We start from the raw sequence: 27,131 nt of genomic DNA on the forward strand, positions 1-27,131 counted from the left end.
AGTTAGCATCAGCTGTGGCCCTAAAAGCATTAAAAAAAGAAAACTAAAATAATAATAATAATAAAAAAAAACAGCAGCTTATATCATCATCAAACGTCGTCATTTGTGCGGGCGTTTTTGCTTGTTTCTTGCCACATAAAAACTAGAGAGATGTTTTTTCCATTTATATATTTTTGCGGCCATATGTTGGGTATCTTATGCCATAAATGGCACAAAGTTGTTGACGTTGAGCTGCAAACGAGACGACGACCTACGTCAATGTTATATGTAATTGTATTAAAGACCCGATTATCTCACGCTTGCGCTGTGGGCGTATCTCTGTGGGCCCCACTAAGCTCTAAGCTGCTAGACGATCTAAGCCAGACACGTATTTGAACCCTCGATAAATGTCAAATTAAAACCCAAACGACTTGTCTTGAAATTAACAGCAAAGCATGAAGGCCATAAAACCCTCTAAATCTTCTCACTAGTCTAAATAGCACTCAATAGGTCGCCTTTATTATTCTCTATTTTGATAATTATTTTTGGTTTCTAGAAAAATTACTTGCTCAACATTTATCATTAATCTTATAACAATTTATATTGACAACATATCTAGTGCTTCTCACTTGCATATATTAGCATTATGCTTCAAAGGTCAAATATCCTTACTAATATGTGGAAAACTACCTTTTAGATAAGTGTAAAGCATTGTGAAGATATCTTTAAAGAAAAAAACTGAACAGAAAACTCACATTTCATTCTATTGATAAAACATTCCTGTAGATATACATTATTATAGTAAGCTGATAGGAGGAGCATGGTTAATCTATTAAATGCCCAGTTGGGTCAAGATATCCTTATATATAAAAGTGTTTTTCTCAACAAGAACTTAATTTTCGAACAAACATTTATATAAGAGCCATATATGAAAGAGGTCCAATATGGATTATATTTTGCTTATATTGAGAGCGCATAGTTAAACTGTCAAATGTCAGGTTTGATCAAAATCCTGATAAACAAAAATACAATTACTTTATTTTCTGCTGATTATTACCAAAGCAGCTATTGATATAGTCGACCGATCCGGCCGGTTCAGACACAAACACAAAAGAAACACGGACCTTTTCAAAGTGATAATAGCTTTTAACCTGATGGACTTATTTGCAAAGAAACAGACAGGACGGGCATGACTAGATCGACCCGACATTTGATACTGATCAAGAATATATATACTTTAAGTTGGAGGTGCTTCTATCTTAACATTACACACTGCTTGACAAATGTACATGCTACAAGGGACTAAAAACGTAATTTCAAATTTATTTTTTTATGCGCCAGTTTAAATATTTTTTCAAATTTCCTGCGAGTAGTCCACATTTGTTTATAAACGAGCTAAGTGAATACGTTTAATGGCTTGATTGTAAAATGAGCTTGAATAAAACAACTTAATGTCATTTTCTATGCTAGCAGCTTGGAACACAAGCACAATTGTTCAGTTTGACAAGTATAAACAATCCAAATGGAATTGCTTTGATTTATATTTTGATAGACAATTGTTTGACTATGGAGAAGAAGAAAAAAAAAAGCGAAAAGCCAAATGTCAGCTCAGAGGGCGGACTCTCTCACAGTCGCAATTGTGACAACGTTGCACTTATTTTTCTCACATTACGAGCAAGTAATTCAATAGGAAAATAGGAGTGGGGGGAACTTGCAACTGTGCAACTTGTTGCCTTGCTTTCTATTGCCAGACAATTTGCAAACAGCCTTTGCAGCTTTTCACATGGGCTATGATATATGGGTGACTCTGAAAACTCATGCTGTTACGCTTGATTTTTTGTTGTGTGTGTATATATCTTTTTATTATTATTGTTAGCGATTTATGTGTCATTGTTTCGGCGTTTGAAATTACCCCAGAGGGAGACTGCGTGGAATAGGAGCGGTAGAGACAGAAACTGAAGCGAGTTGTTGATTGTTGATTGTTGATTGTAATGAGTTGTTGATAACTTTCGCTCAGTTGCAAACGGAAGCTGATCTTGCGTTGATATGCTGATGACATAACGATTGTGGGTGCTGTTGCTCGGCATTATAGAAAGTTTTTCTGGTTGTCTTCTTTTTTTTTTTTTGCTGCAGAAAAGAAAAGGCCATTATCATTACAATCATAATTATCATTAGTCTCTGTCTGCGCATTTCACAACTATTGGCCCGCATCTGTGCTAAATTGAAATTTAAAAAACGATAAACAAAGCAATTTACAAGCCGTTTACCTTCTACGGTCATATCGAATTTAGACAGCACAGATTATTTGGCACTCTGATTACAGAGCACGCTGCTTTTGACCATTTGCGGCATGCCTGGCTTGGGCTAATGGCCGCTAGCTCACATGTTCAATATCAGCTCAGACACCACGCAATTTTCATGTATTTTTGCGCCTAATTCCAGCAGCAGCGTTTTTTTTCTTTCGTTTTATCAATTAAGCGGAAAGACATCTAGCCGCACGCTCGCCCGCCCACTCGCCGCCGCCCACTGCAGCTTCTGGCCCCTGGTCAAGCGATCCCGCCCCCGCAACGCCCACTCACATCTGCTTGGCTAGGCTTGGCTTGGCTTGGCGCGTGCGCAGGCGCAAAAATTCATTTGCATAATTGAAATATTTTTGTTTTTAGTTCATGCTGTTCGCGTGTGGGAGAATTTTTATGTTTATTGTTAATCTGGTTTTTGGGCCTTTGATGTGCCTCTGGAACGGATGTTGACAATTTTTGGTTTCTTTTCCAATTCGTGCCACTGCAGTTTCACTTTTCATGTGCAGCAAGAGAGACAATGCCTCAGTTTTTCATTTGTTTGTCTTCGAATTCCCACATCTACTTATTTTTTGTGTGAATTGTGTACTTCGTGCGCATATTAATGAGCTAAGCTGACTAATGAGATCCGTGCATATATGTGTCTGAATATATATTTACTCTTAATTTTATTTGGCAACTCACCAGTCAATTGATTAGCGTAGTAGGCTTAGCATCTGCACGCTGAGCAAAGGTTCGGACACCTAAAAGACGTAAGACAGATATAAATATAAGTTTTCAATCCTTCAAGTCAAGAAATGTCGCAGAAATGGGACAAATTCCAAAACCATAGAACAGAATTGAAACTATAGAATTGAATTGAATTAAAGATTCACTATCCTCACTCTCTTGTGTATTTTTAATTTTTATTTAAAACAAGTATTAGAAAATATGTTCCTTTGGGTGAGACACTAACCTATATTTTAGATCAAAAAGATATAAATGATCTTTGGATTGAAGTATAAGATTGGGTAATGAAAACGGAGCTGTTTTACGAACTTCTATATATGTTTAAGGGAAGCTAATTTAGTAAACGGAATTGTTAAAAATTAATAAGAATTTCGATATTTTATGGGACAAATTTCAGCCATTTCAATAATTCGATACTCTATTTGGGTATTCTTCTTTATTTTTTTATTTTATTTTGGAGCTTGTTAAAATTCGCTCGCTACGTAACTTGATTCTTTAAAAGGGAATCGTTGTGTTATTAACGCACATAACCCAAAATACCAGAAGTCAATCAAAATATCATTATCCACACAATATATAGTAATTGTATACTAAGACCCAGTGCTAGATTTGTTTAATAAACAATTTCCGCTTTGATTTCTATACGAGGGCTCGGATGCTGCTAGCTAATTAACTGGTTGTTGTGTCTAGTGTGTGTGTGTGTGTGTGTGCGTCTGTCTGTGTGTAGCAGCAGCATCCACTCAATTAGGCCTGAGCTGAGTGTGAAAACTCTGGCCGCACCCGCAACGACACCCGTGCCCGAGCTGTGACCCAGCTCTTGGGTCAGCTGGGCCTGCCTGATTGATGATGCCCCATTGAAAGCTTCAGGTGTTGGGCCAGCCCATAGGAAGTGCAGTTTCCTTTTGCCGGACGCGTTCTTTGCTGCATTCGCATTCGCATTCGCATTTTTCGCGTATTAGCTGGCAATTAGCTTTGGCTTCTGTTGCGCCTTTTGATGATTGATTGTTGGCCAAGTCGATTGCATTGGTATTTTTGCCTTTTAGCAAAAGCCGACAAAATGCAAGCGAACTGCAACAATTTTGCAACAGCAACCTCTTTAAGCCAATTGGCATTCGGTTAAATGCTTTCTGGACTTCGGTAGTTGCAAGTATTTTCCAGCGAGCCGCCGCATTGCCAGCTCTGGACTCTGGTCCAGCCCTGCAATCAATCAATGCGCACTTTTCTTCTTTTCTTTGTTTTTATTTATTATTTAGTTTTTTGTTTCCCATTGTCAATGAAGATTTCCCTGTGCTTCCACCGGAAAATATTTGCTTCCGTTCTTTGTTTATCTCAATTCTATGGCATGGCAAATAAATTACAATTAAATGCAACAAACATGCAACAATTATGCACCAGCGGATGCACGGTCTGGCCCAAGCCAAGCGACAACATCATTAGCTAGCTAGCCCCAGCCCTAACCCAAGCTCTAGCCCTCGGCCCTAGTTCCTGGTTATGTTGCGAGCCATCGAATATGATTCTGGAGCTCTTGTTCCGCTGCTGCAAATAACTATTGAGCTTACAACGACGAAGTTTGAATACCCTCGCTTAACATGGACATATATTGGGGATCGTGTTTGTTTAACATACCCTATGATTTTTCGAGCTTGTATAGTTGAATATGTCTCTTCATGGCTATTTATTTTTCTTTCATCAAATTTTTTCCCTACACTCTATGTTTCTTCTCTATATACAGGAGGAAGAAAGATATACACCGATGCACATCAAGAGTCAGTTATATTTAATAGAATATAGCTTCTTGGATAGGTAAAGAGGGTTGGGATGGGGGAGGGGTGAAAACGATGCACACCGATACGCATCAAGAGTTAGTAATGTTTATCGGTGGGTTTTTTTCTCCCCTCCCCCGTCCCAACCCGTTTACCTTCCCAAGAAGGTATCTCTCTTTCTATTCTTCTCCAATTTCTCTATTCGGCTATATATATTTTTTTCTTGCCCATTTTGTGTTTTCTTTCTCTCTCCTCCTCTGTGTCTTTTTCTATGTCTCTCTCTCTCTCTTTCTCTCTCTCTCTTTCTCTCTCTCTCTCTCTCTTTCTCTCTCTCTCTCTCTTTCTCTCTCACTCTCTCTCTTTTTCTTTCTTTCTCTTTTTTCCCTATCTCTTATTATGTATATCCTTATCTCTTTCTCACCCTCTAGCTTTTTCTAAGCCCATTTTCATTTCAATTCATCTCTCTTTATTCTTAATCCATCTCTCTTTCTGTTTGTCTCTCTTTCGTTTCTAACCTCTTCCCTCTCACACTCTACTTTTTCTTTCCCGCTTCATCTGCCTTTTTCCCCACACTGTCACAGAACTGTTGTTGTTAGAATATTAGAGCATTCGTGTGCATCCCCACCCGAAAACAACAATACTGTGTTGTAGTATTATAGTGACAGTAAAAGTTGTTGTCCGTCCCGGCGGAGCATGTTAATCCGGAAGTGGGTCATTTTCCAAACGCAAATGAAAGCGTGCGCCCCGCACTGCGAACCGTTGAAAATCATCGCAACACATGCGAGATATGGGAGATGCGAGTTGCGAGTTGGCATGATGATGGGTTTGTGGATAGTTTGTGAGTGGGATACGCTCAGCAATGGATGTGAAAATGAAACCATGAATTCAGTGAAAAGATGCGACCAAAACAGCAGTGAGACGCCCAAATGCATCATAATAATCTAATCAAAATGAGAAACGAGACATTGTCTTTTCTCAGCGTGTGGGAAACGGCCATCAATGATCATCATCATCATCATCGTCATGTTGTCGTCTGCTGGCTCTTACGCAAAAGCCATAACCAATTCACGTTACAAATTTTGCAGCAGAACTAAAGATATGAGTGGTATTGCAAGGCTGGAATATGTGTTGCTGACTGCGCTACATAAATGGAGCTTGGATCGATTCAATAGAGAAAAAATGACGGAAATAAACACTAACACTTAACTTGCTTGTAAATCTAAACATTTACTTATAGAGATATATATAAAATATCTTAAAATAGGTTTTCTATAGTGGACGTCTTTAAAGTTTATCTATTTGCCTGGCGACATTACTTCGCAATTAATTTGCCAGCCTTAATACTCAGATGATTTACAAGCAAGTTAAGGCCTGCTTGTAAATCATAACCTGCTGTTAACTGGTGCAATATTATCTCTTGGCAACCCTGTTCTGCGTTTCCTCATCCAATGTTATCCTTTAACAATAACCCTTTTACGGAAATGTGCAACCCATCGCAATTTTATTGCTGTCATAAACTGGGCGCCTCTTTGACGCAATATTTTGGTTAGGGACATCTATGCGGTAATGCCTACAATAATGAAGTTTATATTTCGGAAATCTGCAATTCAAAATAAATTTCTGCTGTAAGCAGGGCGCCTCTTTTTCAATTCTAGGACAACTCTTAACGTAAATCATAAACTTGATTTGTTCCCTAAAATATGCAATCCCTAATAAATATCTGCGTCTGAACTGGGCGCCCCTTGACGCAATCTTTTGCATTGGTCAGGCCGCCGTCTACCTGTTGGCTGCTGCTCTAATTTGTCGAGTCGTTGTTAACTGGAAATAGTTCAGGCCCAAAAGTGTCGCATTTCAGGCCAACATAAATGAGCTCAGACGCGACGATGCGCCGCTTGAAATCGTTTCGTTTGACAGATTTATGCATACTTTCAATTCAGTTCAGTTTTCGTAGCTACTCCTTTTGTTATTTATGATAGGCATTTTCCTTGCTCGATATTTCTCGCTTCTTTTCAGATTTGATTCGTTTTATAGGGTCTGTGTGTGTATTTACTTTGACTCTGGAATGTTGCCGCCTAAGGAAAAGGAATGCATTCCGAAATCTTGCTATTGCCGCGTTTTATCGGCAACATTTTATAAGTTGAGCATACAATGGACTGTAGATTAGAAATGTGTGGGGAAATGGGTGGTCAGTATGTTAAGGAGAAATAAATGTATAATTAGCAAATTCTTAGAAAATTAATTGTTGTAAATGTTTCTAGAAATGATTGTTGCTTATATTTCTAGAAATTTAACAAGTTCTCTTTAATTATGCATATTTTATATATACTCTATACTTAAAAATGAAATGAAATATAACAATAATTATTTTTTCTGGATTACCATCTATATTACTACTTATATATTGAAATATATTCCGTTTCAAGCCGACATGTATTTATTTTATTTTGGAATAAATTCATTTAAAAAGTTGGGTCTGGATTATATGTATCTACATAACAAGTTTGGTATTTGAAGCTCTAATAATATACTATATATATATTCGTAAACCTAGACAAAAGTGGAGGTACTAACTACGAGAACCTAATTGCTAAAGTTAGTTCTTTCAGCCTGTTACATATATCTTCATACCTATACTCTTACTGACATCTTTTCATTTATAATCGTTTTTGATGTATCAAAAATATTTAAGGAAACGAGAGTTAGTACCAAGGTGCGTTTCAATCGCTGATTTAAGCCGCTCAAATAGTATGTTGTAGTATTTATTCACATAATCATGACGACATATATAAAAGTGTCGAATCACTTCACTTTTGTCCAGAGCCTCGTCAGTGGAGCTTTTAAGCCAGCACAGCTGCGAGTGTTGATTTAAAGGGCACCTTTGGCCACAGGAAGTTTATTCTATTCTCGCCGACAGATACAAAACGTCACAAAATGAAGGCCATTGTGTGAATTTAGTAGAGATTTATGCATTAGCTTTATTGATAACGCGTGTGTTTGTAATTGAATCTTGATAGGAAAATCAACAAAACGACTTCAAGTCGAAATCTTATCGAATTTCCGCCTGCAGCTAAGCAAACAACTTTTATTTGTTTGCCTGGCAAATATATAATAAAGCAATAGTGAAGCCTTAACAATATTGGGTCGAGTTTTATTTAATTTCAAACAGCTTTGCTTTAACAAGAATTAAAAGAAATATATATAAATATGTATATATAAATATACACAATAGAAGCTTGTGTTTATTTGTTTGCTTAAATAAGTATGTATATTTGTTTAAGATATGGCCCAATATATTAACAATTAAATGTAATCATCATATAATTGTTGTTCCTGAATATTTTATTTACGGAAAATTATTTTCGGCCGCATCGAGGAAAATGTAATTGTATACGCATTCTGCGCCCTCAGTTAATTGTTAGTTTAGTTTCAATACTAGGTAAAAATTGAATATCATTAAATTTGTTTGCTCGAAACGATATATACAAACATTTTATAGAGATATATTCGCATTAGTTTCAGAACATAGGATATCTGCAAGTTGAGCATCGAAAGTACAGCAGCTACGGAAATATTTTTAAAATTTGGTATATCGATAAAAACATTGCTTATCGTTTATTTCTTATTTGAACAAGTTAAAGAAAGAATCAAAAACTCATTATCTAAGACAATTGCAATAATAATTAAAATTGGGTACAAATTTGGGCAGTGTTTATATTGAATTGTTTGAACTTGCTGTAGGGCTAATATTTTCTTGATGTTGTTTGTTTGGCCAAGTCAAATTAGCTAAGCAAAGCTCAAGACAAACAGAGCACAATGCAGACAAGCGAAACAAGAAGAGAAACAATAAGCCATCCATCCCATCTATTTATCGATTTATCGTATCTTTCTATGCGAGCATCTTTTCTGTTTGACTTTGTCAACTGGGCTCTGAACTGAATGAAAGCAGCTGTCACTAGCACGCATCGCACTCAGCTTGAGTTAAAATATTTTCAAATAGTAAAACAATGAATGGAAATGAATTTAACATCAATGGGCCAATACCTTTGAGTTTGCTGCGGGCAATTTGCCAAAAAAAAAAAAAAAAAACCATTCATAAAACTCACTTCAGGCTATATAAAGACACCGCATGATATTAGATGCTTTTCGTCTTTAAAGGACGCAACGCATTTTGTTTTTCGTTTCCGTTTCCTGCCCTGCGGCGCAACGAATGCGATTTAATTTCTTTTGTCATCGGAATCGATTCAAAAAGTCATTGGATTGTAGTGCCGTGTGTCGAGCTGTTGGCCAAGTTGTTGCCACTCAGCATTGAAGTGCCGGCCTGTGAGAGGCCTCTGCCAGGTGTGCACTTCGGTTAGCTACCTGCAAGCACCACTTGCCAGTGGTGTCTATGGCCAACGACTAGTTGGGCAGCACTCCCAAAGGTGAGCACCTTTGTACTTGCTGTGTGTGATCTTCGAGCCTAGCACTCTACAAAAGTTCAGCTATAAAGATGAGACTGTCTATACACTCTATATAAAATAGACACCTTAAATTGCCTCCTCCATGCATTTGCCCTACAATCAAATTTTAAAATATTTTGTCCTTCACGAGTCCCTGATATTTTTCTTCAGTGGGCCAACGCATTCCACGCATTTCCTTGTGCCTAATACAAATTAAGTAAGCAAATAAAAAAATTAAAATATGCTCCTTGATTTGAATCGGCCACCTCCCGACGCTCCAATGCAGGCCATGATAAACAGTTCTAAAGCCACATAAATTAACTAAATGCTTAAACACGTGTGGTTTTAATCTCCCCTGTCAAATTAATCTATTGAACTTAGTAGCAGACCATCTATTTGTCTGCGTTTGCCACATCAATTTGGCAGGTTCAAAGTGAAATGCAATCGTTTGGCAATTAACTGGTGATGGTCAACAATTTCTAGTCAATAAATTGTAAACGACCACACACACTTACAGACGCACACAGGGGCAGACAAAGACACACATTTTGGAAATTAATTTCGCACAAAGCTTCATTTAATTCCCATTCTTAGTCGTTAGTCAATCAATTAATTTGTCATTTGACGCTGCTTATCAATCATTAACTTCCGCTCACCTCAAATCAATAGTTACTTTATTGGCAGCCGCCTTATAATAACAATCAAATCTCATTTGTTAATGTTGGCTTTACACTTGGCTCTCCACGGATATTGCTGATTATATTAATATTATATACATATATATGCTCAGAACATGTATTTTTCTAAAGGTTCTGAATAAATATTTACATTTAATTGCGCTGACTTGCCAAAATATTGTTGGTTGTCTGAAAAATGAGACGACGCAAACAACAAGAGCTTTTATTTATTTTCATAATGTTATTTGAGCAGCATAAATTTTATACCCTGTATGCATTTCAAATGTGCAAAAGGTGCGTTCAAATCGATGTATTCTTTCTTTAGACAATTTTCCAATAGATTCTGTTCCTATGTTGCCAGCATAAACCCATTGAACTAGCTAGAACCCTTTAACTGATGAAATTTTAGATGCGTATATTAATTAAGCCAGCTGTCATTACAGGGTATACTTAAGTGATAACTCTGATTCTGCAGGCATTTCATTGTATTCAATGCAATTTAAATATGTTGCATACATATCTTATTTAAGCCTAATTGAATTTAAATGCAATTTATGGCCAATGCTTATTAATTAGCATTCGATTGCATTTAAGCTGGTTATGGACATATTTTATTGCGCTGTAATTTGGAAAAGCATTGGAATGCTTTCAAGCATTTTCCACAAACTGCTTAACAACATTTTTTGCCAGCGACAGAGTATCTGGAACATCATTATTTACAGATTTGCATAACATACTTCATTTTTTTTTGTTTTTGCACATTTTCATGAATTTAACAATTTCCATATTGCGTGCGACTTGTTTTATCTTTGCTGCACATTTTTTCTTTAAATTACTTGAATTAATCATAAATTATATTATTAACTGTTTAAAGCTCTTTGCTTATTAATCGAACCATATTAATTGTCCCGTCAATCCACATTAAAGATCGTTCACCCTTCGCAATGGCCCAGTTTTTATTTTCATTTTGCTGCAGTTTTATTGATGTTGTCATTCGGGTTTTCAGTCAATTAATTAGTTTTACTGTTTGATCTCTTGAATTGGAACTGGAATTGGAACTGAGGCAAAAGCTAATCAGTTAATTGCTTGGCTTTAAGCCGCCGGTCATGTAAGGGGCACCTCACCACCGATAGCTGTGCGTGAATGCGAGAATTTCTGCAACGCCGGCTCCCAAAAACAACTTTGACAACTTCAATTTCAACAATGGCAGGTCAGAAATCACGCAAGCGCGAAATAGCGATAAAACAGAGTGGACCACTCGCATCCTTGTCACTCACTTATCACACAGACCAATAGTGCTGGCAATTCAGCTTTTATTTCTAGCAAATCTAGCCTTTTTCGTCATAAAATGATGTCCCTTAAAATACATATAGCGAGTGTATATTTAATATGTGATAGAAATATATAGATAATTTTATAAAATATTTATCAAAATCAAATTAATAATCAAATTAAGCTGTATTATGTATTTTAGAGTCGAGCAATGCATCAAAAGAAATTAAAGCAAGTAGCCAACCCCGTCTAAATAGATTTACAACTTCTTGTTAAGTGCTGATGTATTTTAAGGACAATTTGGAATAGATTCTTCTTTTAGTGCATATACCAGAGTTAACTGGAACTTATTTATTATAAACAAAAGTTTAATTTGTTTTTGAAATATGTTCTTTGCCTTGGCATAAACTTATATGACGCCAGATTTCATAAGCTTGCGAAGGGTTTTCAGATTTAATAATAGAACTTGATTGACTTATTGAAAAGTTGTTTTGAAAATATACTTGTATCTTTTGGCAAGATCTTTTCAGATACCATATTTCATATGCTTGACAAGGATTTTCTTTTGTTTTCCGATTTCTTATAGATCTGAATTTCATAAAAAACTATCTTTTCTTTTTAACATATATTTGAATATTTTGGCGAGAACTTCTTAGAAGCCAGTTTTTATAAGCTTGCCATTTCCGATATTGAATAGTAGACTTATTTTCTGCTAGCAGCACTGTCTGGCTCTGGGCTCGTCTTTCTTTTGGGCGCATTGAGCTGTCACATCTTGAGACAAACCTGGGGCCCACTGTCAATCAGATTGTTCGCGTTCTCCCACGCCTGTCCATCTATATCTTGCGGTTTCGAGCTGGCGCTGTTCACGTTTTCCCAATTTCGAGTCATTAATTTTACAATTTCCCTGCGCCAATGTAATTGATGTTGTGTTTTGTGTGCTGTTGTCATTTTTGCGGTTTCCATTGCACACACAGACGCACGCCCCTATTTGTTTTCAATTAGTTGAATCGAAAGTGAAAACATGAAAGTGTGAGTTCAAATTGATTTGCCGCGCAAAAGCCACATTGATTAGAGCATTCAGCATTCAGCATGATTAGCTCTAATGATACCGACCGGTTGGCGGGAAATTTTCCAGAGAGCTTTATGCAATTTTGAGTGCCTGAGTCAATTGAGTGCTGCGGCGGCTGCCCGCATCAGTTGACAAATTTGAATATTCTCGTTTATGTCCACAAAACAAACAGACCACAAAATGTGCTCCCAAGTATCCAAGTGACAGCCACATTTTTTTTACACTAACCAAAAATACTAAAACATAGTTGAAAAATTATTTTGTTTTAAAGAAATATACTGTTTGTAATATTTAAAATAGTTGGAACTAAACTGCAACCAACGGAACTGTTTATAAATACGTTCATAATATTCCTTTGTCACTTAATATTAATTTTACCTTTATCTAGAAATATATATATTTAATTGTCAAGTCGTCTATATAAAATTTCTTTCATACTTTTTTTGTTGCGTTCTCAATTTTCCAATGTCTAAAGTTTCAAGTCTTCAACAGCAAGTGTTTACTCCAATAAAGTGAAGAGTATATTTAATGGTTCTCATAAGCATAGCGACGACTTCTGGGCGCCAAAGCAAGTGGCACTTGTTATTATTAACTCTTTGATGGCTGCTCAAATGATTATAAACACAGCTGCGTCACTTCAATACCCTTCCAAATTTGTACATCATAATTGTTGTCACATTTTCGAATATGTTGATGAACTGTTGAATCAATTCAGTTGGGTTCAGCTGTACAGCTTTCTATAAGAACTTCCTCAGTTTAAGGGTTATGTTAATGGAGCTTGACAGATATACATATGCTGCAAAGGTCAGCTTGTTCGGACTGCAGCATAAAGGAGATATCGATCAAAATTGACATATTTGTAATAATATTTTTCTATATTATAAATACTTTATATATATGCTATTAAAATGTTACCTCAATCTTAATCTTAACGACTCTGCAAGAGTATTTCATTTTCAGCTGTTATTTCTTCGGGTTAGTCAAATTTTTTGTTTTGTTTATTTCATATTTTGTTTTATTTCTTGTTTTTGGTGGCCATTAACATTGATTGCCTGTCATTAAACGTGGCGCATTGTTTTTGTTACCTACAGTATTAATATTTTTTTTTGGTAATATAATTAAACGGTATGCGTATTTGTTTTAATTATGCCGCTTTTGATGTTTTTTTTTTTGTTATTATACTTATTTTGGCAAAAGCAACAGCCACAAATAATAATTGCAAACGACTTCATATTTATTTCGAATTAATTGTATTTCGTGTTTTTTTTGCACTATTTATAACATATTTATGTATTTGCGGTTCACATTGCGCAATTAGGTGGGCCCAAATTAAATTGAACTCTAATTTGTGGTTACACGAATTAAGGTTTGTGGAGCATGAAATCGCTATAAGGTATTTAAAAAATATATATATTATGGCAATGTAACCAGCTAACGTCTGTAAAATTGCAATTGCCACAGTTATAAACTGTTAAATATTGTATAAATAATGTTATTATTTGTACCATAGATAATTAAATATTTTAACTTAAACACGAGTTTGAGTTCTCATATAACAGATTTCACTTTCATTGAATATTTACGTGCGTCCACTTGTTCTAACAAAACTAATCGCCATGAGAGTTCTTTTAACCACAAGTAAATTATAATTTTTAATTAATCTATATTTAATTAAATTAGTAATTTTCCCAATAGTCTTTCTTGGCCTGACGCTGTTTCTGGGGCTTGCTGAAGCAGGTTTAAATTGGTATGATTTTCATTCCAGACCACATCTGCCCATCATAGGCCCGACCGTTTAGTATTCCAGTAAGCCAATACAATGTTTTAATAAAGAACTTTATGCGTTGAATACTAAAATGTCGGTAATTGCTTGTACTATAAAGCGTATTATTTGTTGGGGAGGATCTGGTTTGTGTGATTCAAGGAAAGAGCAAGAAGAATGCAACTAGATTCTAGTATAGCAAATTATTTTGGCTTAAATGATTGAAATAATTGAATTTGAATACAGTTAAATATTGGTACGATTAGGCTCTAGCACAGCAAAGTAGTAACAATTCTATTAAAGACAATCAAATGTCATTTTAATACATTTTACTATTTTCATATATTGCACAGATTAAATTTAAGTACAAAATATTTAAGCAGCCCGTCGACTATTTTGCATGTATGGATCTGATCTTAAACTAGTGTAAAATATTGCTTAAACTTGTAATTCCCAAATGAAAAAAAAGGTAGCTCAAGAAGTTAAGGCGAAAGACCTTAAGTCTATCTTAAGTGTAAGAATTTACATTTGACCATAAGCTTATGAACTAGATTTGCTACTGTTTGGGTTAGCCTCAGTTCTTAAAGAAATATGTTTATTTAAAATATTTAATGGCATTAAACTTCGCTTGTTATATTCATATTCGCTTTATTCACCAACCTAAAGCTTTTATATGCTAGGCATAAATGTCTATACATATATATTTATGTCTCTTGCTTGGCTTCCCATACATGGGCCGTCTTTAGAATCAACTAGTTTACATATTAGGATTGAGTCATTAGGCTTTTGGCAATTTGTCAGTCATTCAGATGCTCACACGATGTGTTAACATGCAAATTGATATCTCAAGAACGACAATACATAAACCCATATTATTGATGGGGCAAAAACTAAATCGTATCTTATTCGACGAACGTGTTTAAATCACATCTGTAATGATGGCCCTGCCAGCGGTTGAGCTCAGACGGAGATACAGACTGAGACCGAGACTGAGACAGAGACCGAGACTGAGACCAAGACCGAGACACAGGCCCAGACCCAGACCCCATCTTCCACATGGCCTGTCCATTGATCAATGAATTTTTGTGCGGTTTTATGTGGTCTATGGTCTCCCCTCCTGCTGCTGCTTCCGTTGTCGACATTGTATTGTGGTTGAGTTGCCAGCATTGTTTTTCTTGTCGCCGTCGTCAACCTTACACCGATTCGTAACTTCATTGATAAAACTTGTTGTAGCTGACGCTTCCTCTTTGTAAGTGATTTTTTTACTTCTTCTTCTCTGCCGCTTTAGCTTGGAGTAGTTTGAATTTGTAAAACAATGTGTGATACGTGTCTGAGATAACTGCGACTATATGGAGAATAAATATTCTTTATCAGGGCGAGAGTCTTTAAAGCCATTGTTTTATCGATTTTTAAAAGTATTTTAATTGTCAATATAACTTGAAAATGCTTTATTGGAAATCATAGTTCTTTCATATTTCTTTTGTTTTAAATTTTGTTTCCCACCTATTTTCCGCCCGTATCGGTGGATATTAAAAATTGCCTACTTTCACACTTGTAGGTGAAATTTTGTTGAACCCAAATGGCTTGCAATATCAAATAAATTTTATTTTAGTTAAAGAACTCTCTTTGTTCTCTGTTCTAGTCAGGATGACTAGACTTCGATTAGATAACTAAAATATATCGAATGCCCTGTGTGTGGTAGGGTATTTGAGCTTCGGCTTTTTTAGGCTACACGTACTCTTTTGTTTTTATACAAATCCGGTCGGTAGCTTGATCGCTGTGAATACTATGTGACTGCCATGCCCCAGTGAACAGTGTGGGTAACTAGTCAAAGGCAGCTGTTGACTGAAAACACTGTAACCTAGTGTTGATCAACACTGTCATTATGTATGAGCGTTAATTATTAAATTCCTTTTTCAATGCAATTTATTAATCGCCCGTGCTGATAGGAATACATAATGTGTATATAGCGATAGATACATAAACCATAGTTATAAAAGATTTATATGCATATACCTGTAGTTATATGTAAATGTATGTGTATGTGTGTGTTCTGCTTGCTGATGTGTGCATTTACCTTACGCTGCTTTTGCGACTTTTATGCCCTAAGCTGCTATGGGCTCGGCTGGCTCATCGGGAATTAGATAATCCAGGTTTGCCTGCAATGGAATCTGCTCGCCTGCAGCTACGGCTGCAACGGCCGGAGGTTCAGCATTGCCGGAGAGTGGCACGACAATGGGATTAAAGACGCTCCTAGCAGCGACATTTTGGTCATTCACTTCCATCTGAGGCACCTCCAAAGACGGCGAGTTGCCAAGTAGATTGATTGTTGACGCCTCCACGACCAGCGGCTCATCATTGGGCGGCGGCGCTTTGGTTTCCGTAGCATTAGCCGGAATAGGTGTTGGCACCGGCGTGCCGTAGACGCTGTGCAGCAGCGCAAGGGACGCCACAACTATAAGCATCACCGAGACTGATTTTAGTTTATTTAACGTTTGTCTAAGCCTATTTGTTACTTTACCACATGTCAATAGAACTGCTGTTAGAACTTTCATGTTGCTCTCTTTCTCTCTCGCTCGGAATGGGCCTGAACGTGCACAGCGTTTGGGCCGCTTTTATACAGAATTGCAGCCACTTGGTCCAAACAATGTGGCAAGAATCAATTAACTTTTATGGCTCTTCATAATTGCTGATAAGGTAAACACCAAATGGGCCTTGCGAAAGAGTGCATTTGGCTGTGCTCCACTTCAAAGTAAATTTGATTATATTCAATTACGATAAGAACCAGTGGCAATTCTGATTTCCTTCTATCAATAATATTTTCTGAACTGGGGTCAAATTTACCAAGAAAAGTTTCGCACAACAGGCGTTCGTGAAGGAACATCTGCTTTATACCAAACAGGAGGCAAGGCCATGTGGGACATTGAATTCGGTTAGAAAACTAGCTCATGACAATATTTGTGCTGTTGATCAGCTGAAAAAGTGACCATGGAGGTCATGTGAATGTACATAACTATAGAAGAGAGTAGAAAGCTTTGTGTGCCCATCATAAAATCTTAAAATACAAAGAAGACTTACATTAAATACATTTAACATAAACGAACCATTGAGGACATATTGAAATGTAAATTAAAGAGGAACTTTTAAATATATTTAAATTTTTAGATATTTATAAATTGAGTAAAAAAGTGACCATAGAAGCCATAGAAACCATAGAAGTGCCTATAGAGGACATGCATATAGAAGCAAAATCTATATTATACATATTAATATTATATACATTAATACATATTATATATATTATTATTATCTATTTTAATATTATATTATATTATATATAAGTATATATAATTTTCTAATATCTTTGCCCACAAGTCAATACTGACTTCATATTTGATATATAGGATTTTTAAGTTGATGTTTCATATAAAAATCAGTAGGATAACTTCTTTAAAGCAATTTTAATGCTCATAAGAAATTTTAATAATATACCAAACAAATCTTTCAATCTTATGTAAATTAGTTAAACCTATCTAAAAAAAATTGAATTCAAGGATCGATGAACCAATTTTAAAAATATTTAAAAGAGTAGCAAAACGTGACGAAAAAAGAGAATAGTTAACTAAATTAATTAAAATTAATGTCAACTACAACAAATATATATTTACAGGACTTTTTGAACCTCATAAAATGCTTTTGAAATTTAAATTTTATTTAATATATTTTGCCAACATTTCAACTATATATTTGAATCGGCTGCTGCTCATATATCTTCAGAGATTTTGTATGGATGTCTATGGGTTGTTCGGTCATTCTCGTGGTTCCATGGCTCCTTGGTGGTGCTCTTACCTTTAGGCAAGGCCAGAACTTGATTTCTATCATAAGATACCTGCTGCAGCAGCGCAACTATGTGGTTAGAGTAGGAGATATAAAAGAAACAATATATGTATAGGGTTTACATGTTACTTACCCAAACAAGCCAAAAGCAAAAATATGAGCTTCATTTTCCAACTGTGGCTGAGCAGCAAATGCGCTTCATATATTTATTTTGCATTTTATACGACAGTTTCAATGGCATTTTTATAGCGCGTTTATGCTATAAAATCAATTCGAATACTCCGCTTTTTATAGCAATAAACTTTTACAGCGTACAATTTATTGAATGTTCGCGTTAAAGTGTCCAAGAGTAGGGCTTGCGATAAAAGCGCAATTGTCTTTAGGTCAGCAATTGTTCTTTCAATTTTTTATATTAAAGATCCAAATTTAAGTTTTTACTGTAGATGGTAATAGATTAATATCTATTAACATATATTACTTATACAATTCTATTTGAAGAGATCGTATTAATCGGATACCCAAAAGTCAGTTTTCGTATACAATATTAAGCATATATAGAATTTTATTGTTGCACAATCATAAATCGGTATTAAATGGATTAGCTATTACTAGTATTTCCCTATTAGATGTTTTATGGTAATTCCGACAGCTTTCAATATCGACAAAAAATGATTTTAATACAATATTATTGTTTGTGTAAGAGATGCTTGGGATATTGTGATCAAGAAATCATAGTTTATATTTTGATTAAATACGGGACTTGGGATAATATATAATATATTGTTTAATTAAGGTTCCACGTAATCTTGAAGATGTTCAGCGGACATTTCACTAGGGTCAGAAAGAAGAGAAGCGCTCAATTCATCAGGCTTATCGACTAATGGAGAACGAGCTGTGATTTCCGGTAAACTACTGTCTTGAACTGACGGAAGAACTGTTGGCGATGATCGCGATAAACGCTCCTTGCCAATAGGAATTTGAAGTGATTGAACTATTGACGAAGCATACTTCAAGATATTAGATGTTTGAGGTTGCCATTTGGATTCTTGGTTTTTTGGAGTTGCAGTGGACTCATCATTAGGTGCAGGACCAAACTTTGCGGAATTAGAAATAGCTGGAAATTTCACAGAGTAGTTAATTGATGATGCTGGGGATGAAATAGAAGCAGAGTCCAAGGAACTTGCGTTTTTGTTTAATTGAGAAAGCGGGGTGCTTAAATCAGGAATTCGAATGGATTGAGCAATTGAAGAAGACTTCGATGAATCAGTGTGAGCATTCCTATCAGGAAGCTGTTGGAATAAATGGGAAGTCTGAACTGTTTGACTACCCGTTGCGGAATCCTGCTTATTATTCGGTGGAAAAAGAATTGAATGTGATGACGAGGTAGACTGCAAGGAACTTGTCTCTGTTTCATTTTTAGGTGCAAGACCAAAGTTTGAGGGTTTAGAAATAACTGGAAATTTGACAGAATGGATAATTGCTGATGATGAAGCAGAACCAGAGTCCAAGGAACTTGCGTTTTTAGTTAATTGAGAAAGCGGGGTGCTTAAATCAGGAATTCGAATGGATTGAGCAATTGAAGAAGACTCCTTTAAATCAGTTTGACCATTCCTATCAGGAAGCTGTTGGCCTAATTGGGAAGTCTGAACTGTTTGACTACCCGTTGCGGAATCCTGCGTATTATTCGATGGAAGAATATTTAAAGATGATGACAAGGATGACTGCAAGGAACCTGTCTCTGTTTCTGATTTAGTAAGTGGTTCGTTTGTCGGCGAGGACGTATCATTTACGTTAGGAAGTTGAACTGATTGAATAAATGATGAAGAAATGTTCTTGGACGGCTCAGTAGAATCATTTCTTTGAAGAATCAGATCCCATAGTGGATTTAACGTCTGTGTTGCAACTATTTGACTACCTGATGCGGAATCCTGATTATTATCGGATGGAGGAAGAATTAAAGGCGAAATAGACTCCAAGGAACCTGTCTCTGTTTCTGATTTAGTAAGTGGTTCGGTTGACGGCGATAAAGTATCATTCACGTTAGGAAGTTGAACTGATTGAATAAATGATGAAGAAATGTTCTTGGACGGCTCAGTAGAATCATTTCTTTGAAGAATCAGATCCCATAGTGGATTTAAAGTCTGTGTTGCAACTATTTGACTACCTGATGCGGAATTTAAAGGTGATGACGGATTTGGCTCGAAGGAACTTGCCTCTGTTTCTGATTTAGTAACTGGTTCGGTTGACGAGGAGAAATTATCATTCACATTAGGAAGTTGAACTGAGTGAATAAATGATGAAGAAATGTTCTTTGGCGGCTCAGTAGAAGAAACAGAGGCAAGAAGAATCAGCTCCCATAATGGATTTAAAGTCTGTGTTGCAACTATTTGACTACCTGATGCGGAATCCTGCTTATTATTCGACGGCAGATGATTTAAAGGTGATGACTCCAAGGAATTTGCCTCTGTTTCTGGTTTAGTAAATGGTTCGGTGGACGAGGAGAAAGTATCATTCACGTTAGGAAGTTGAACTGACTGAATAAATGAAGAAGAAATGTTCCTTGGCGGCACAGTAGAACCATATGTTTGAAGAATTAGCTCCCATAATAGGTTTAAAGTCGGTATTTGAACTGACTGTATACCTGCTGCATCCGGAGCGGGTCTTTCATATTCTGGATATCCTGCACGTGTCGGGTATACTGATTCTTTGTAGCTTCCATCCAGTACGGGATGCGTACAGTTTTGTTTCTTGATTTTTTTTAATTTACACGGAGAAGTATTAGGTGCTTCTGCTAATATGCTAAGTTTTGGCTTGAATAGATTCTTGAAATGCTTGCATCTATTAACACTTGAGCCAGATCGTCCTCGAGTCCTTAATTTATTCCGCTTAAACATCTGATTTTTTCCGTATGTCAGCTCAACTAACAGTAAATAACCTATTTCGGGCATTATTTAATTCTCACGTTTCATTTATCTTATTGTCATTTTTCTTTTTTTACTTACTGCATATTTGGAAGAGAACAACCTTGTTTATAAGCATTTTGCTCGAGCACTCAGAATAGAGTAAGTGAATGTGTATCTTTAAGTTGGTTGCTTCTGTAGATTTAACCGAGAAAGATTGGCGTTTGTTGCGGTTGGTTGGATAACTTTTCTACTTTTCGCTATGCCTTTTATGAAAGGTCGAAGATATGTTCAATATTTCAGCAATTTAATATAGTCCGTTTCCGCATGCTAATTAGGTTGGTTCCGTTTTGTTGGGTAACCAGCTTGACCTTAACTGATATATGACAGCTCAATCAGCTTGAAAAACTGGATTTTATTTATTTTTTATAAAATTTAACCCAATTTTATTTTACTATTCACAGCAAACTATGGACAAAAGGGTTCTAAATAACATTATTTTACAGACTGGAAAGTTGCAAACATTTTAAATGTTTTGCGTCAGAATAAACTATAGATGTGCATATGCAGAGATATCGTATATATGTATGTTATGTAAAGGGTAAGATAAATATATTTATCATACTTCTTTTATATAATATGGTAACATATTATTATTTTTTATAAATGTTTATTGTATTGAATCAAAAATAGCATACATTTTTATTACAACACGGTTGGCTTATTTATTATATATTATTCTGTGAAAAAAAAAGAAAAAGTGAAAAAAACAATTAATCCTTAAAATAAAATGAAATATATAATAAGGGTTTCCACGTTTCTTCATAAGCAAGAACAAGATTTTCCTATATTTTCTAGTAAACCAGGAAGTCAGCAACATTCGTAAATATTCAGAATATATGTATACACAGGGATAGATATTTTATTGATTTACATCAAGTTGTGCTTTCTTGAATTGATAACGTTTCTTAAGGACAGAAAGCTACGCAGCCGCCATAAATTGGTGGAAGTGTCTCGCTTGTAGGTGGACTCTCAGGGGAATGTTGGGTAGTTTCTGTGCCAGGTTCGATTCTTAGGCTGGATACTTCAGATTCTCTATACGTTGGCAGAGGAAGTTCCCAATGGCTTATATAATTGAAGATCCATTGGAAACCATTTGTTTGACCTGGATTCTGATTTTTTTGCAGATTCTCCAGCTGATTCTCTTGCTTATTTTGTTGATGATTTTCTTGCTTATTCTCTTGGTGATTCTCTTTCTTATTATCATGCTTATTATTTTGCTGATTCTCGTGCTGTTTCTCTCCGGATTGTTCGCAATCGTTCTCTTCATTCGTAGAACAGGGATTTTCACGTTCATTTTCTGGTTGGTAAATTTTAATCTTTATCGACAACTCTTTTGACTTGGCTTGGCGATTATGACCTTCTTCACGGTAATCAACATCAAGTTTTTGATTATGTGAAGCATTCTCCTTACACGGCAACATATGGACATACTTGGAGCCAAGTACTAGCCAAAGACCTGGTTGGAATCAAAATTGATTAAAATATTCCAATTTTATATTATATTTCTTAATTCATTTCGCGTACTTACAGCATATCAACAGTTGTGCTCTTGCCATGGCCAGCATGTTGATGCCTAATATTGCATTAAGCCACGTCTTGGACGATCTCTCAGTTTTATAAAAGTCTTACATATGCCTAAGTCAATTGGATTAGTTTCAGTGTCCTAACCTAATGCTATTGTCGTTTCCGCTTGTAATAATTGTTCTTACTGCGACTAAATCAATTTGTTTTTTATGTAAGCTGTTGGTAAAGCCAATCAAACTTTGCGACGAGTCAAAGTCAGCAGCAGATAAAAGCAAGAACAAAATATTATATTATGTGGTTCAGTTTTTACCCGAAATCGCAATTGTTTTGAGCCAGATCTAATATTAATTTTTTGAGAGATTGCAAAATCTTTGGCTGGGTTAGGGTTGGTTTTGAAGATCGTCTGTAGTACAATATATTTTCAATTCTGAGTACCTAACTTAACCTTATAAGACTTTGTTTCATATAGAAAAAAAAAGAATAAATAAACCAAACAGCGGAAGTGGCTTTAAAAGGCCTCTAACTGCTGTACTTCATACGATATTAACAAAAACCCTAGAAATCTGTTTTCATAAGAAATATACTGTAAATACATGAGAGTTCCCAAGTATTCGGTTTTCATATGCAAAGCGCAGCAGGTTCAACGTGGGATTGCATAGCTTTCTGTCTTTCCAAGCATAATTTAGACATTCTGATAACATTTATGGCTCGATTGATTTGTGTGCGCGTCTGCTATGCATTGGGAATATGAAAGTTTTTGGTTATACGAGCCTAGCTAGAAGCTAGTGTAAATGTTTTTGTAAATGATATTGTTTATAAACAGCGGGCGGTTGGGTTCTGTTACTTAACCCATGCCGTGGCTGCCCGCTGCTGACATACATACTCGTTTCGACTTGATATACACTGCAAATGGATGTGGCATGTTGCAATCAAATTACATGCAACATTTCACAATTTGTGGTTAAATGGACATTAACATAAATGCCACACTCAACTCAAATCGTTTTTCAATTGCATTCGTTTTCTATTTAAATCGAAATTAAATGAAAAGCGAGACGATTGCGCGACTGCAACCGTTTTGCAACACTACATTCAACAAGAGCCAGCGAAATAATAAGTATTGAAGTGTGGCTAATGCTAAATACCCGTCGAGGGTAATTCCAGAAGTTACAGTGTGTGAAAAGGGACTCGAATTTTAGCCCAGTTGGTAAAACTTTTTTTTTTTGACATTTTTACATTTATTGGGATTACATAACGTTTTTACTTTTTTAAATATTTTTATCCAATTTTAAATCTATCAAAGATTTAAAGAGCTAGAGATTTTAAATAAAGTACTTACAAATTGTTAATCTTTTCGGCTTGTTAAATTGTATAAGTTATTAAATAACCTCAAAATAAATAGTTTTTCAAAATATTGCTTTCATTCTATATACCTAGATGTCTTGTGATATATTTTATGAGCTCTCCATATTTCATAAGATATGATCAAGTTTTCTCTTCTATTTAATATAGGTTTATTTTTATTTGATTTTTGTATTTTGCGTTTTATTATTTGTCCACTTTAGGCCCAACAACTTTTGTAGCTGCCCTCGTTTTCACATTGTCGCAGCAAAAACGTACCTCAAAGCGTTTTCTTTTGGGGGCTTACTTTTTTCTTTCCCAACGCTTGAGAGTATTTTATTTGATTAGTCGAAAGAAATGCCAGATTTGAAAAAGAAAGAGTTTTTTATATTGCGTGCAATTTGCGGTTGCTGCTGCCAACAAACATTTTGCGGTAATATTTTATTTCCACTTTCGCTCGCCGCAGCGCCCTATCCTACCCGTACCAACGTACCAAATCAAATTGGCATTTAGGGCTGATTTATTGTGTGCTATGCGTTAGATATAATATCTTGCAGGCGTTGCTAATGTGTCAGGTGTGTGTGTGTGTGTGTGTCTCAAATGTAATTGAAAATTGAAAGTAAATGCGGCGCGTTGTCAACTCTGTAAATAAACAATATGAAAGTGAATATTTGATCAAAGCTAACTTTAAAGGTCGTTATTGTGTCTGCCGACTGAAGCTTATTTAACATGTTCTTGGCCTGAACTCGTTATGTGGATAAATTTACCGAATACACAGAAATATTTCGCACAATAAATCACTTTGCGTTAATTTATCATCATAATTATGAAAACGTAGACAAGCAAAATATGCATGAGCAAATATATGCCCAAAACGCAGACAAAACAAATATATATCAAATCTTTTCAATGGAAAACGAAATTTAAAATATATGAAAGCGAGCTCCTACTGAGCTGAGGGTCTTTGTGAACTCTTCTAGTCTAGAGGGCTGCGTTAATGTCCCAGCATAACTCAGATCTTAAATTCGTATGGTTAAAGGGTGTGCAATGTAAAGGGTTGCAAATTTTACTTTCCCCATCTCTATATGCACAAGATTTATTCTATGTTTGTTTGTATAAATTACATCTTTGGAGATTACAATAGATAAATATATATATATCTGAAATAATTTCATGTATATCGCCACATTATTTTCCAGTCAATAGTTTTGCAACAGCTATTAATATTTATTTAATTAATTGAATGCAAATTTGAAATAATTTGACTTATTTTAAATAGAAGTGTTTCAAACAGCTGACTGTGTTTGAACTTATTCAAAATGCCCAATTCGAGGTCAAAGTTGGTTATAAAGACCGACAACAAGAAGGTAAAGACACTAAGAATAAGCAGAATGTCATTAGCAGACTTTTCTACACAGTTCGAAGCTATAACTACTTGAGAATTATAAGCAACAAACAGATGAAGCCAAGCTGACCAGCTTTTATTTAGTTTGCACTATAAAGGTCTTTTAACATATTATGTGTCTTCTAAACGAATCTAATTTGAATTTTCTGAGGATTCTCATTAATATTTATTAATCTAACAAATTCGGATTCCAACGCATTCCCTCTTCACTATAATATGGTTTTATGATCCACAACTTCAAGGCCACTTCAGCTGGAGTTTTTTTTTGGGAATTTCTGAAAATTAATTGCGATATCTAAGCAAAACCTTTTGAATACCCAAGATCGCATGCAAATTAAAATTTGCAATATTTCGACTAATTCTATTGTGTGGGTTTTTTGTGCTCAAAGGTCGCAGACAAATGGGCTCCCAGCGATACCTGCTCTGAAGGCCACGGCTGCTAATCCAGCTCGCAATCGATGTTGGGGCCGCAAAGCGACGCGCCCTTCCGCTTGAGCTCCCCAAGCCGACGATGACAGCGGATATGAACAAGACGAGCTTGTTGTCGGACACTTGGGCACCTGTTTGCTTAACTGCAGCTCCAGCTGTTGTGGCTCAGCTGCTAAAGTTTTTTTTTCGTATTTTTTTTTTGCATTTTTTGCTTCAGCTTCTTATTATGTGCCCTGATGGCTTTTGCGGCAGCTCGTGGCACTTGCCACTTGAGCAGCGGCCGCAATCGGAAGTTCATGTTTATGATACGCTCAGCAACGTCCTCTGGGCGTGCAAATCAACAAAAAGTCATCAGCATTGAAAATCAGCTGCCAACGCTTGAACTTCGACTTGAGGTAGCCGCTGCTGTTGCCCCTCGTTAGGGTCGCCATAAGAAGGCTGCGGTCAGCCGCTGCCCCTAAGCGCCCCTTTGCGAGTGTGATAAGACATGCCATAAATACTGCTAGATGCACGTGTAGACTTCATAAACAGGTGTGGGTAGCTGCTGTCGGGCTGTTTGCAAAGTTTGGCTTAAAAGACTTGCAACATTTCTGTCTTGTGGGAGTTACCTAACAAATATTCGAAAACTTTATGGAGTATATTTTTCTTGGTCATGATTTGTAACTTTCATTTTTGTTTCTATCATATTGTAAGTAATTTTAAAACATTTGCTTTTGGAATAGTTTGTGACATGAAAATTTGTCCGAGCATTTAAAAAATATATTTCCTTAAACATTTATTTATTCGATTTTGGGGGATTAAATTGTCGCAAAAAATTGAGTTCGCGTATTTATTCTGGCGAAACTGAAATTGTTTAAATCAAAAATAAAAAAAATAAATACTTTTGCTAATATTTAACCGAAAAAATGTCCCCGCATTAAAGAAAAATATATTTTCAAAGAATTTAATTGTTTTTGTGTTATTTTTGTTATATCAATGTTGTGTGTTTAAATTAGTAAAAATATTAATTTGGGTCAAAATCTAAGCTCGTCTTTTTTCTCTGATGATAATTGAATGTTTGTTTGTCTCTTTCTATACTAGCTCCGGAATTCGGTTTTAAATCTATCTTAATAAAAATTGCCATTGATTTTATTAATTGCTGAGGGCGGTTAAAATATTCGCCACATAGCAGCAATTGCTAGAAAATGGAGTTATTTTATAGACAGAAATTTATTGTTTTCTGGCAATTACGAGCTTTGTTGACAATGTTGAAAATTAGACTGCTTCATATAGCTGCGGTAGGAACATATACTATCGATTTAGATTGTTTGATTGTATAAAAGCTAGATTCGATTCTAGGCATTTAAATTTTAGCGCTCCAAAGCTGACTGTTCTATTTTTACACAAATCTTTTGTGCATCTGTTTAAAAGTTTTTTCTTACAAAATAAAATCTCAAGTTATTTTTATTAGAAGTTCTTTATTAAGTACTCGCTGCCGTTTTACGTAATCTCTAAAATTGAGGTGTTTGCGCCTAATGCATAACAATGAACATAAATTCAAGTCAATTCAATTGATTTGTCTATTCATACTTTATGGCTTTATGGCCGATAAGTACGTCTAACAAGCGTCCACTTAGCCAACGGGCCACTCAGCTATGCTGGGCGC

General features: G+C 35.7%; 2 protein-coding genes and 3 long non-coding RNA genes across 5 annotated transcripts; 1 reads left to right on the plus strand and 4 right to left on the minus strand.

The window, feature by feature from the left end:
- The first annotated feature begins 13,751 nt into the window (after positions 1–13,751).
- LOC135439410 (uncharacterized) lies at positions 13,752–14,082 on the plus strand. The gene is made up of 2 exons (XR_010438051.1): positions 13,752–13,863; positions 13,921–14,082. It is a non-coding gene; the product is annotated as an uncharacterized LOC135439410 (long non-coding RNA).
- Positions 14,083–15,895: 1,813 nt separating this feature from the next.
- Positions 15,896–16,589, minus strand: LOC135439104 (uncharacterized). The gene is made up of 2 exons (XM_064697730.1): positions 16,509–16,589; positions 15,896–16,442 (listed from the first exon to the last, which is right to left on the minus strand). The coding sequence occupies exons 1-2, from the start codon at positions 16,540–16,542 to the stop codon at positions 16,093–16,095; spliced, it is 384 nt and encodes a 127-aa protein (XP_064553800.1). The 5' UTR covers positions 16,543–16,589; the 3' UTR covers positions 15,896–16,092.
- A 1,089-nt stretch (positions 16,590–17,678) lies between these two features.
- Positions 17,679–18,168, minus strand: LOC135439360 (uncharacterized). The gene is made up of 2 exons (XR_010438041.1): positions 17,958–18,168; positions 17,679–17,893 (listed from the first exon to the last, which is right to left on the minus strand). It is a non-coding gene; the product is annotated as an uncharacterized LOC135439360 (long non-coding RNA).
- A 198-nt stretch (positions 18,169–18,366) lies between these two features.
- Positions 18,367–21,080, minus strand: LOC135439372 (uncharacterized). Its single transcript, XR_010438043.1, has 2 exons — positions 20,827–21,080; positions 18,367–20,759 (listed from the first exon to the last, which is right to left on the minus strand). It is a non-coding gene; the product is annotated as an uncharacterized LOC135439372 (long non-coding RNA).
- Positions 21,081–21,613: 533 nt separating this feature from the next.
- LOC135439070 (putative uncharacterized protein DDB_G0288537) lies at positions 21,614–22,464 on the minus strand. Its single transcript, XM_064697696.1, has 2 exons — positions 22,316–22,464; positions 21,614–22,243 (listed from the first exon to the last, which is right to left on the minus strand). The coding sequence occupies exons 1-2, from the start codon at positions 22,350–22,352 to the stop codon at positions 21,693–21,695; spliced, it is 588 nt and encodes a 195-aa protein (XP_064553766.1). The 5' UTR covers positions 22,353–22,464; the 3' UTR covers positions 21,614–21,692.
- Positions 22,465–27,131: the final 4,667 nt, after the last annotated feature.

The sequence above is a fragment of the Drosophila montana genome, unplaced genomic scaffold (assembly GCF_035044405.1).
Source record: "Drosophila montana isolate Dmon_TW-CO22-7 unplaced genomic scaffold, ASM3504440v1 contig_402_1, whole genome shotgun sequence".
Taxonomy (NCBI): Eukaryota; Metazoa; Arthropoda; class Insecta; order Diptera; family Drosophilidae; genus Drosophila; species Drosophila montana.

Bases quoted from the DNA above. Each gene is read 5' to 3' on its own strand.
- LOC135439104 (XM_064697730.1), bottom strand. From the start codon at position 16,542: ATGAAAGTTCTAACAGCAGTTCTATTGACATGTG. The intron at 16,443-16,508 runs GTAAAGTAACAA...TGATGCTTATAG, and splicing joins AGCAGTTCTATTGACATGTG to TTGTGGCGTCCCTTGCGCTG.
- LOC135439070 (XM_064697696.1), bottom strand. From the start codon at position 22,352: ATGCTGGCCATGGCAAGAGCACAACTGTTGATATGCT. The intron at 22,244-22,315 runs GTAAGTACGCGA...GATTCCAACCAG, and splicing joins AGCACAACTGTTGATATGCT to GTCTTTGGCTAGTACTTGGC.